The sequence below is a fragment of the Herpailurus yagouaroundi genome, unplaced genomic scaffold (genome assembly GCF_014898765.1).
Source record: "Herpailurus yagouaroundi ecotype Mexico unplaced genomic scaffold, PumYag 280, whole genome shotgun sequence".
Lineage (NCBI taxonomy): Eukaryota > Metazoa > Chordata > Mammalia > Carnivora > Felidae > Herpailurus > Herpailurus yagouaroundi.
In genome coordinates this window covers 138,448-151,240 of record NW_024412497.1, presented here as the reverse complement: position 1 = coordinate 151,240, position 12,793 = coordinate 138,448, and the positions used below count along the sequence as shown (strand labels likewise).

At 42.2% G+C, this 12,793-nt stretch overlaps 1 protein-coding gene across 3 annotated transcripts in view; it reads left to right on the top strand.

Moving 5' to 3' along the window:
* Nucleotides 1–12,793, top strand: part of LOC121021282 (protocadherin alpha-C2) — a 90,112-nt gene that overhangs the window by 56,841 nt on the left and 20,478 nt on the right. For all 3 annotated transcript variants that reach the window (XM_040461549.1, XM_040461550.1, XM_040461548.1), the window contains exon 3: nucleotides 1,243–1,331. In XM_040461549.1, coding sequence (XP_040317483.1) covers nucleotides 1,243–1,331 — 89 coding nt within the window. The remainder of the gene's footprint in view (nucleotides 1–1,242; nucleotides 1,332–12,793) is intronic.

Below are 12,793 nucleotides of genomic sequence, written 5' to 3'. Positions count from 1 at the left end.
AGCTAAATGTAATTTATTCCCCACCGTGTACTGAGCAGGTATTAGAGTTGTAAACTTAAAGAATACTTCTTTTTTACACATATGCTTGGCTTCCTGGCAGTTCCAGCCTCAGACATCATGTAACGGTATCTGGAAATTCTGCTTTGAGCTGAGCTGGTTCCCAGGTAGTTACATCTTCAGAATGAGTCTGATTAAACCCATATAAGTTGCTGGTAGAATCCAAGAACACACGAAGTATATTACTATTTGGAAAAAAGAGAGTATTCTAGGATATAGATGGAGGGAAGAATAACAGTAGGGCAGAGCGTAATGAGTGAATTTCGATTAGATACGTTATTCAAAGTCACAGAGTGAGAAGATACTCAGTTTATAGATGGGCTTCTCCCACGATAGTTCAAGATTGTCTGCTCTGCTGCCTCACATAACCCCTCGGACAGTAGTATAAATTTTGTCTCAGTAACTTAATTTGCAAGATGAACCGATGTCTGTTTTAAAATAATCCTCTAATTCTGGTGAGGATGTTCTTGGATGATGTTTGCTTTTGGAGTCTTTGTTCCTTCCTTCATCCATCTAACAAATACATGAGGGTCTTCTATGTGCTGGCATTAGACATACATCGATTAATATTTATGAGTGCTGCATCCTTGAATAGCTTATATTCTATCTCTACTTGCCTCTAAGCATATCCCACTTTATGTCTCACTACCTGCAGTAGTTCATGCTGAATTGATTTCTTCTGAATTGGGATCTGTGAGTGGTGATGATAGGCTTCCTCAAGTCCCAGGAAATGTACTAGGATGGGTTGTTTGCAAGTAAAAGATACAGAAAGAGTAAAACAGAAAATAAGGTCAAGAAGGAATTGGGTAGCTAAATGGGAATGATGCTACAGTTACCACCAAATAATTTTTTGTGTTTTCGTCTTTGCTATAGAGAACCCAGAAACAAGACAATCAGCAAGAGAGGCCTGGGGCTTCTGGTAGTAAGCTCTCCTCCTCTGCTTCAGCATTTAGATGTTAAAATGGCATTAGCCCTCTGATGGGCTTCCTGTTAGATTTAGTGAATGTCATGTGGCATTGATGATGACCAAAATTGTCTTAAAGATAAAACATGTTTATTGCCTGAATAGTATAGCAAGCAGCACATAGCCCTGCCTCCAGAGATGTATGCACTTTCTGAGGGTGGCAGGAGATCTGGAGAGGCATTTATGGTCTAACCATGATTTGGGTCTGTGTGTTTACTCAGCTCTGTGCACCTAGAGGAGGCTGGCATTCTACGGGCTGGGCCAGGAGGGCCTGATCAGCAGTGGCCAACGGTATCCAGTGCAACACCAGGTAAAGACCCAAAGTCTCTCTCTTCTTGTGTGGGTTCTAGCAAGCAATCAGATGATCTGTTTGTTTTTAAGACCAGGAATATTAATGGTTCTCTTTTTAGTCTTTCTTCTTTTTCTTATATGTATGACATCCTTACATACATGCATGATTATTTTAGTTTTCTACTTAATGTCCTTCAAGAACTGAAAACAGAAAGGGTGTCTGTGTGTGTGTGTGTGTAGCTGTTTTGTAAAATAGCCAGGCATCTTTCTTTATTTTTTTAAGTTCATTTATTTATTTTGAGAGAGAGAGCAAGACAGTGCAAGTGTGGGAGGGCCAGACAGAGAGGGAGAGTGAGAATCCCAAGCAGTCTCTGTGTTGTCAGCATAGAGCCTGACATGGGGCTTGAACTCGTGAAACCATGAGATAAGACCTGAGCCAAAACCAAGAGTCGGATGCTTAACTGACTGAGCCACCCAGGCGCCCCAAACCAGCATCTTTCAAATACTTAAGCTGTCTGAGCTACACAGAGAAGATCTGGTGGTCTTATGCACAGAAATGACACTGTTAGCAAAGATCTTTCAGTTGGAGACAATGGAACCCCATTCAAAGTGGTAAGCAAAAGAGAGATACATAGACACATAAACAGATACATAGATAGATGGAATGGAGTTTCTCATGGAAGTGGAAAGTTATGAAAACCAAGTTATGAAAACTCTTTGACTTCAGGTTAAAGTCAGATCTGCTTCTTTCTGCACATCTATATGATGATCTGTATCACTCTGCAGACTGACTTTTACTGCCTTGACATGGACATTTCCAGACATGAACATCTCACAGTGTCTTAGTTCAGAGGACCAATGGGGACTAATTCCTAACCTAAACTTTCAGGAAAGAGAATCTTCCAGGTTGGATCAAGAGCCAAGTGGCTGATGAGCATAGACAAATTGCTTAAACTCGTATTTCCTTAGTTTCCTTATTCTTGGCCAATCACTAAAGCAATGTCATATAATAAAAATATGGCTTTGGAGGTCCATCCCTGTGGCAGTTTTCAGAAAGGAAGGATTACAGAGACTGCAAATGGTGTCCATCATAATCCTCTATTAATAGAACATCATAATGATGATAATAGTTACTAATTATTGAGCCATTATCAACTCAGACACTGGGCCGAGCTCATTATATATGTGGTCTCATTTATTCCCCATGACAGTCTTGCAAGGGATTTATTAGATCTATATTACATGTGAGAAACTTGAGACACCAAGAGGGTAAGAAACATACCCAGGTTCAAGAAGTTTTGTAAGTGGCAGAAGTAGGATTCAAACCCTGTGTCTAGCTCCAAATCCAAGTGTATCTAGCACTTATATTCATACCATGGCTGGTTTGCAAGAATCCATCCAAATTCAAATACATACATAGATACATTACAGATGACATAAGTGTGTGTGTGAAACATTCTTTCCAGAAATAATCAGGTGCTTTTCAAATGATTAGGCTATCTGAATAACATGTGCAGCAAAGGGCCCATTTTTGCTGGCAATTCTAAGAGCTTTCATTGATTCTAATCAGCCAGCATTTGCTATTTGTGAATGTTGCATGATTCAACTAAAAGTCACATTTGTCAAAAAAAAAAAAAAAAAAAAACAAATGCACAAGCTAAAGCAATTCATTAGAGTTAATATTGCCAGATGGCAAGGAGAAGAACATAAAATAGTTCATTGACAAATCTGCAGCCCCATTGCCAGTGGTGAAGTGAAGAAGTGGCTTTGGGCTGCCAAGTATAGCAGGATAGGAAGCATCTGGAATGGTAAGAATGATGCTATGAAAGCAGCCACAACCTTGCCCTGCTCACCTGTCTTCAGGGCTTTTCTTGTTCCCACAGAGGGTTTGCAGGTCGGTCTAGTGAGCCAGGAACTAAGGTTGAATACATTCTCCTTTTGTTGATGATGCTGGTGGGTGTGTATTCCTAGGCAAATATGCATTAGGAGCTGTCTGCTGATTATTTCAGGTCTCTCCTTCAGATTTAAAAGAATGTTAGGAACCCGTCTTCTTCACATAGAAGATAGGGAAGGAGTCCCATTACTCTCCTTCCCGAGTTTCCCAACCCCTCCTGTCTCATCCCTTCTGTCCAGGACTGTGCCTGGCTCCTGATTCGAGTCCCGGTCCTCATGGACTGAGCTGTACAGACCTTCCATCTTCCCAGTGCTCCATGGGTGACCTAGCCTTGCATGTCAACATACCTCCTCACAGTGATACTAAGTTAAAGGGAGGCCCCTCTGCCTGCCATTCTGACCTTTTGACACTTGACAGTTTTAGGACTCAAAATACGCCTGCACTGTTAGTAGAGAATAGCTGCAGCTGGGCAGAGAGAGAGAGAGAGAGAGAGAGAGAGAGACCTGCTGTGCACTAATCCTCATTCACACGTCTTCCTGAAAGTTGTTTTTCCTCCATTGATGAATTCTTTTGCTTTGTCACTAAACTGTTCATTTATCTTCACAGTCCACAAAAACCTAGCATAAGGATCTGAAAGGATCAATGGGGACATCACCAGGTGATGTTTCCTGCAGGATAAACAAGTCAGGCATTAAATTGGTTAATCCTGATGACTGGCCCCTCTCTCCAGCCTCACCTCTGTGTGAGCAGACCTGGCCTAAGGGCTTCTTCTTTAGCAGCTTCCCGTGAGACTGAGCAGAGAAAGAAATGGGCTGAGGAGGGAGAGCCTGGCATCCAGTTACAGCTTCTTCAGAGGGAGGAATGTATTTGGGGGGGGGGGGGGCATTAAAGGGCCAGTCATTCACAATTACAACTCTCACTTTCTCAGTGTGAATGTTCTCAAGAGGTTTTAATGAGTGCCCTTGTGTGATCAGTTCCTAGAGGGAATCCCAAGAGGTTGTAAAAAGACTGCACCTTTGAGACAGCTGGTCTGGCTTCAGGGCACCAGACTGCTTTGCTCTCTCCTACTCGTCCTTCCGGGGCCCCTCTTTCTACATTTCATTACCTAAGGCAGCAGTAAATTGTTCCTGGAGAGGGACATACTATTTTCAGAAGAGCTCAGGGAATTCCAAAATACACAGCACTGCTAGACATAACACTATAGTTTGTCAAGGAAGACCCCGGGGGATCTGGGACTAAGCAGTGAAAGATTACTTAGGCAGATGAGGTGACTAAGGCAGTAAGGCCCAGAGGACCTTAGTGTTGAGGGACCAGACAGTGGTTCTCCAAGTACGATACTTGGAGCAGACACACTAACAATTGATACCGAATCAGAAATTCTGAGTGGAGCCCAGAAATCTGTGTTTAACAAGCCCTCCATGTGCTCCCGATATACCCCAAAGTTTAAGAACTGGTCTAGAATCAAGAGTACATGTTCCTGAGGTTGTCTTATATCTTTGGAGGCTCAGAAATCATGCGAGGAAGGCATCTACTTATGATTCTTGCAGGAAGCAGGAAGCAGGAAGCCTTTCCCTATATCAGAGAGATCATCACTAAGAGCTCAAGCTCTCGGTCAGAGTAACCCTCCTTTAAATCCTAGCTCTGTTACTCAGCAGTTCTGAGTCCCCTATTTAACTTTTCCGGTTCCTAGTTTCTTTCTCTGTAAAATGGAGATGATAGTAGTGTCCACCTAATAAGGTTGTTACAAGAATTAAATGAGATAATACATGCATATTACACAACCTAGAGAACAATGTTTATAGTAAATGGGAGCTATTTTAGTGATTTTTCAAGGTAGGAGTCTATCTTTCACATTCAGAATTTAGGTCTGAGTTGTTCTGAGTAGTCTCTGTGGGAAGTCTCTGTGGGAAGGCTCTATTATAGAGATTTTTCTCAAAGTGCCTGTTTTTTTGTGTCTTTGGGGGATTGTTTTTGCCCTGGTTTGCCATATCTCTTCACTCTGTGGTAGATGGACATAGTTTATGTGCCCTAGTTTTAGGGGGAGTGAGGGGGAATTCATGCTTTTGTTTTAGGATTCCTACCTCTCTGACAAAATCAACTTTGCGTGAAGGGGCTTTATGCAGACTCCATCTCTGATTCTTCCCCAGAAAGAAGGCATGATCTTTAAGTTTTTTTGGAATCCATTTAGGAGCACTGCCAACATGAATTTTTCCACTTCATGAGTGAGGACAGCCTCAGGCCTCGTTTGAGAATTTAGAAAGCATGCTGTTCCACTAACCTGCTCACCCTCAACTTCTGCTGTTGTCATGGTGATGACAGTCCTGGGAGGTGTGTACAGATCCTTATTAGGGAAAAAAATGAGGTCAGCGGTCTCTGTGTATGGGGCAGCTCCTTCCTCAGCATTGTCCATTCTCACCTGTGTCTCAGGGCCAGAGGGCCAGCCTGGCTTAGAGGTCTCTAGCTGAGGAACATGAGTGAGTCCTTGTGAGATGCACTGTTACTTTCTGGGGGTTTGGAGTCACCACATCTGCTGGAGTTCTCTGTGTAGCTTGTGTGGTGTGTTCTGCCCCGCCTGGAGGGAGGGAGCAAGATAGTGTGGGAAGGCGAATTAGAATCCTCTACCTAGGAGAAGCCATGAAACTTGTCTGTACTGGCTTCATTCATTCCCCTTCATCTCTTTCTTAGAAGAACACTCTGTCCCTTCTATTTTTAATGGTCATATAAATGAAAAACTAGATGGAAGACTTCCTGGTTTTTCTGAAATTAAACATTTCTGTTTAGTAAATAGATTCTGAGAGTTCTTTCCTTCCACTCTGTGTCTCCCCCACCACTCCCCCTTTTTCTACACGCTTTCCCCCAGGATTGGTTAGCCCCGGGCAGAATACAGTCAGAATTGGGACCATGATACATAATAAATACATTTCTTCCTTGAAACAGAGTTCATGTGCTTCCTGAAAATATAATCCTGCGTGCACTCCACTGTATGCTCCAGGGCATACATTTTATAGGGTAGAGCGAGGAGAGAAGAGCAGCAAGAACTGTTCCCTTAGGCTATAGTTTTCTTCAAATCCCACAGATGCAGAGAAGCAGCTAATGCAGGGTCAGGAAATGGATACTCATTACAGTTCCTTAGGTTATCATTGATCCACTTAACCTGTCACTAGAGCATACAGTCTGGCCCCTGAAAACTTCATCATGAGCAACAACTTTTGAATAATGTCTTAGGAAAATAATACACTTTTATCCTTCTTTGTTTAAGAGTTTTGCATGGGACAAGAGAGTTTCCAAATTACCTTCTCTTCTAGTTTTGTCTACACACCATACTTTGTAGCTAAATTTTTAAGTGCCTTATCAGAAGGGAAATTCAGGTTTGTACTGGGAAGACCCTAGTGTCTCAAAGGACCAAGGAAGGAGGGGGAGGAGGAAGTCACAAGCTACGTGTAGCCTGAGAGCTCTGTGGCAAAGTAGAAGTGGAGGGTGAGAGTCTACGCTTCATTCTGGGGGAAAGATGTCTTGGATTGTTTGGGATTGCTTGGAGCTCCTCCCTCAGAGGTGTTTGGACAAGAAAGACCTACTTATAATCAGAAGTGAGGGCAGAGGAGAGGTAATGGCTTGTAATTACTTTAAGCTTTGCGGTTCCAGCAAGCGTTGCCTTAAGCCTCACTGATTCTAGTAAACTAGAAACGAGAGCCTGTCCCCAGCAATAGCAAGGGTCTTTAATGACAAGTGTTTTCAGAGAAACTCAGTTCAGATTCCAAAAGGACTTGAAAAGTTCATTTTCACAGAGGCAGTCAACTTTGAATTGAGAAGGTCATTGCCTAATCTGGAGAAACATATTCAGGTCAAGCACTGGCTACAGCCTTGGGGCCTCTAGGAAAGGGTCACTAGAGAGTTCATTGCCAAGAGACCTGGACTTGAGCATGTGGACTGGAGAAGAGCCTCTTCTGCCTCTGCACTTAGAGTTTATTATCCAGAGTCGAAAAAAAGAGAGGAAGCAGAGATCAATGTCATTCTACTCTCATCTCAAAGAGACCAAGAGTTTCCTCAGCAGTAGTCCTGCCTGGAATGGTCTACTGCCAGAGAGGTGGGTAGGTGAAGAATGGAAAAAGGCAGTCCTGAACATGGCAGTAACAAAAGAAACAAAGGAAAAAAGGAGTACCCTTGAAACTCATATAACACTGTATGTGAGCTATACTGGAATTAAAATAAAAACTTAATAAATCTTTTTAAAAAAGGATGTTTGTGGGGCACCTGGATGGCTCAGTTGGTTGAGTGTCTGACTTTGACTCCGGTCACAATCTCACAGTTTGTGAGTTCGAGCCCTGCGTTGGGCTCCATACTGACAGCTTAGAGCCTGGAACCTGCTTCTGTGTCTCCCTCTCTCTCTCTGCTCTTCCCCCACTCATTCTCTGTCTCTCTCTCATTGAAAAATAAATAAACATTAAAAAAATTTAAAAAACAAAAGGATGTTTGTACCAGTATGGAAATAAGATATTGAGAGCTTTGTAGAAGTAATTCTCACAGGTGTAACTTTAGAAAGTTGGGGTACAAAAAGTAACTTTTAGGAACCAAATTTTTATCTATAAGAAAACAAGGATGCTAAAAAGCTTATTGTTACTAGAGTGTGGCTCTTGACTGCTGAGTCCCAAACAGTGTACTGGGCCTCTAGATTACAGCTGCCAGTGAATGTAATAAACAACAAACAAACTTTAAAAATGAAGAAAGTCTGAACAAACAAGTTTGTTGTTAATGGTCCCAGAAAGTCTGGCAGTTTGTGCTTCCTTCCAACATTGCACCAATCCAGTGTCCAGAGTTGTTGCTCTGGGCAGTATCATGGGCCAAGCTGAGTAACAAGGTGACATTTCCCAAGTCTTCTCTTTTATGTTTTTTGACTCTGAACTACAGATACTATCTTACCCAAAAATGCATGTGTCACATCTCTGTTCTCATAATCATCTAGGGTGACTCAAAGGTCTGTAGCAAGGCTAGAAGCCTCAGTCTGTATGTATGATTTACATTAGACGCACACTAAGCTTCATGTCAGAGAGTTTTGGGCGGAAGAGAGTATTACCATGTATATAAACAGCCCTGAGGTGGACACTTTTGAGCCTGTGAGATTGGTTCTGTGTTTGATGATGAGCCATGGAATACAGAAACCTATTAGCAAGGAAGTATGTGTGTTGATGAGAGGGTCTTTGTTGTTGAAGCTTCAAAGTCTTTAAATCCTGTTCTGTTGCTCCCTGTTGTTGTACAAATAGCCTTTTAGAACAAGAGAAAGGAAGAATTAATAGTAGTTATTATTTAGTGAAACTGTGGTAAGTACTTTATATGCATTGCATACTTAAGCAAGAGAGAAACTGTTATTTCCCATGTTTTAGATAATGAACTTGAGACTCATAGGAATTAAGTGAGTTCCATACATTCATACATCTAGTGTTTTTTTGCTCCCTATTATCCCAGTCAAGCAAGGTGTCTAGCACATAGTGGGGCTTAATATTTGTTGACTCATTAATGAATACAATGGCAAAGGCAGTATTTGAACCTGTGTCTGTCTGCTGCTGAATGCTGTGCACTTAATTAACACACTACTGATTCTTTGTCCCATATGCCAGCTGAAGGGAATAGTTTGGTAACTTGGAGAGGAATATTCATTGTCTGAGTTCTAGGCTGACTGTAGGGTCTGTATTAGTTTCTGATTACTATTATAACAAGTTACCACAAACTTCATGGCTTCAAGCAATGCAAATTTATTATCATACAGTTATGGAGATCACAAGTTTTACTAGGCTAAAATCAAGGCGGATTCCTGTTACTATATAACAAGTATCCAATTTCCTTCAGTTTCCAATAGTATGTGCCTCATTCGCATTAGAGCTGTCACTAACAACACTTTTAATGTCCCTATTTGTACTAACATTCTGTTCATGACAATTTAGGTATTCCCTAAGATGATGATATATTTTCTGTAACATGCTACTCACTTCTTTCAGAGTCCTCTCTAACAGAGTCTTAGTATCTACTTTTCTGCTAGCAGTCTGTTCAAGGGAAGCTAGGCTTCTCAGAATTCTTCCAATCTCTGACCATTGCCCAATTCCAAAGCCACTTCAAGATTCTTAGTTATTTGTAACAGCAGAACCCCACTTTCAGGTACCAAAATCTGTATTCATTTCCCAAGGCTGCTGTACCAAATTACCACATACTAGGTGGTTTAAGCCAATACAGTTTTATTATCTCATGGTTCTGGAAGTCAGAAGTCCACAGTGGGTTTCACTGCACTACAATCAAGATGTCAGCAGGGCTTCACTACTTCTGGAGGCTCTATGAGAGGATCTCTTCCCTTGCCTTTACCAGCTTTTAGAGGCTGCCTGCATTTCTGGGCTCCTGGCACCTTCATCTTCAAAGCCAACAAAATAGCATCTGCAAATCTCTGTCTGACTCTTGACTTTCCTCCCCCTCTCTTTGCCTTATAAGGACTCTTGTGATTACATTGGGCCTACCTGGATAATCCAGGATAATCTTGCTATCTTAGCATCCTCAGTTTAATTACATTTGCAAAGTCCCTCTTGTCATGTAACATATAACATATTCACTGGTTTCAGGAATTAGGATATAAGCATCTTTGGGGGACCATTATCTGCAGAGCTGGCTGTGTGCATCTGTGTGTTGTAAACTTCAGGAAAGGCAAAGGTAAAATAAGGTGCATCTCAGGACCGTGAAGAGGTTGTAGTCAGTGTTGACTAGACTTTAAATGCCTTTGAAAGCTATTATTAACTGTCAGAACTTTGGTGGAGACTAATTAATCACCTTCCTTTCTCTCCAAGTCTTAAATAATTAAGAATAGATGCAGGGAGCCAACTGAGGGACCAAAGTTCAGAATTAGACTTGTAATTGGTAAAGATGGTCTGGAGAATATGACAGGACCTCCACCTCCTATATACAAGGGAAGAAAATCAAAAATGGCAGACCTCTGCCTTTGTGAGGAGGGGGAACTGTCCTGGTTTGATTACCAAACAGAGCTAGAGCAGAGTGAAAAAGAGTTAGAGGAGAGGTATATCATGAAAAAACAGTGTCTGTTAGTACTAATTTAACCTAATCAAAAACAATGATCCCTTTGAAAAATGACTTATGATAATCTCCCCAATTAGACAAACAACTTTTCTTTCCTGGGAAGAGTAAGTATGGAAATGGAGCCAAAGGTGAGAGCCCCCTTCCTAACCCATTCCCCGAGGATGGAAGTATTGGTTGCTGGGTGTCTCTTTTCTGTGGGCAGAGGTGGAAATGTGGAGACAGAAGGTAGATGGTACATTGTTAAAGACTAAGATATATTGTTCTGTCCCAGGCTTAAGAGTATTTTCCCAAGAATTAGAAAGCAGTCAGGAGAAGACAGAACTCCTTGGATCACCACAATCTGGAAAGAGTCAATTAAATGACATGATAGCCAGTGGAAAAGTCACTGTCCCCAGGGTGATGTCAGGAGATAGGGACAATGCATATTGCCTGCTCTGTGTATGCATCTAGAATCTGTGTCTAGGTGAAAGCAGATTAAAACATATATCCGGAACTGCCTTGAAGAAGAAAGTAGAGCCTGATTGGTGTGTATGTGTGTGTTGGGGGTTGTGGGCAGTGTGGGGGAGGAGATACTTCAGACAGCATTCACTTGCTTTTCCTGAATGTGACGTCCTACCTGCGGCAGGGGCAGGGGTCACAGTGGTTGCAGGCCAAGTCTATGGATACATAGAATGCAGGATTTGTTTTTTTTTTTTTAGGAGCATTTTGCGTAACAGACCTATTCTCATACTAGCTACCTCCTTGAAATCCTAACAGGCTAGGCACCTCCAAAGTCTAGAGCCTCTCAGCACCCTCAGCAGCTCTCACTAGAGACCAGATCACCTCCCATGACTCTGACAGTGAATAGGCATTTGACCCATGGCAGAACCTTCTTGGAGGCCAACATCCCCTATAGGCTCCTTGTGTCACCAAGATGTTAATCCAACTGTTGTCCCTGCAGTCTGCAGTCAGCGGGGTTGTGTTTAGTCAACCAGAAGTGCCACATAAGTTTCCCCCTATTAAACCAAGTATAAATTGATTCTAAATATTTGCTTTGGGGAAATTTCTTTGGGAAGAATGAGCTGTCTCTAAATCTAGGGATTTAGAGATATACATTAGCTTCTTTTGTCTTTTCACTCAGGGTTGCAACCCTGCGTTCTAACCCTTTAAATGGGGGTAATTTGAAGAGCACTAGGAAGATGCTCACAAAACTCACCTCACAGGCAGGTTCCTAGAATTCCACCATCAACCACCACCACCAGCATTCTCATTTAAAATCCTTATTCATTCGGGGCATCTGGGTGACTCAGTAGGTTAAGCATCTTGGTTTCCATTCAGGTCATGATCTCACAGTTCATGAGTCCACATTGGACTCTGTGCTGACAGCATGGGGCTTGCTTGGGATTTTTTTTCCCTCTCTCTTTTCCCCTCCCCTGCTTACTCTCTCTCTCTGTCTCTATCAAAAATAAATAAATTAAAAAAGTAAACTGTTAAAAAAATCTTCTAAAAAAAAAGAAAAAGACTAAAATCCTTATTCATTAAATCTCTCTCTCTCTCTCTCTCTCTCTCTCTCTCTCTCTCTCTCTCTCACACACACACACACACACACACACACACACGTGAAGTATTGGAGTATTTTATCCAAGGGTAGGCTTTAATATAGAATTTGTTTGGAACCTTTTATATAGTCATTAAACAAACATTAAGCACCCACTTAAAGTCAGTCTCTAGTCCAGGTGATGCCAGAATAATATTAACACAGTCCTGTCCTTGGAATTTAGTGGGGGAAGATAGAAATGTAAGGAAATAAGATGGAAATATTACAGTGTCCTGTGATAAGGACCATAATAGCACCATGCACAGGTAGGGCCAATGAGGGGGAAGGAAGCTGGGACAAACCACCAGAGCATGTCAGTCCAGAGTGGTATCCAGAGTCGTCTATCTATATTGTAATCAGTACAAACTCCATGTAAATGTGGTAAGCTGGGCCCCCCCTTCCTGAGAGGGCGCAGACCCTCACTCAGTAACCATGAATACTGAATGTTGTGGGAGCCCAGAACATCGAATTGGGGACCATCTCAGAGATTGTGACATTTAATACTGGGTATTGAAGGCTGGTATGTAGGATGTTGGGAGAGAATTCTGGACAATGTAAAAAACACCAAAAATCAGAAGTCCATAATCTTGGTGAAAAGAATAAGTACACTTGATGGATGGAAGGGATAGAAAACTGTTGGGAAATGAGATCCGAAAGACAGGAGTTAGATTTTGTAGAGCCTTCAAAATCCTGCTAAAGAACTTGAAGTTTCCTTTGTTGGCAGTGGTGAGCCACCAGGTTGGTTTGTTGGTTGGTTGGTTTTTAAGAAAGGAGGCTCGGAGCGCCTGGGTGGCGCAGTCGGTTAAGCGTCCGACTTCAACCAGGTCACGATCTCGCGGTTCGTGAGTTCGAGCCCCACGTCAGGCTCTGGGCTGATGGCTCGGAGCCTGGAGCCTGTTTCCGATTCTGTGTCTCCCTCTCTCTCTGCCCCTCCCCCGTTCAT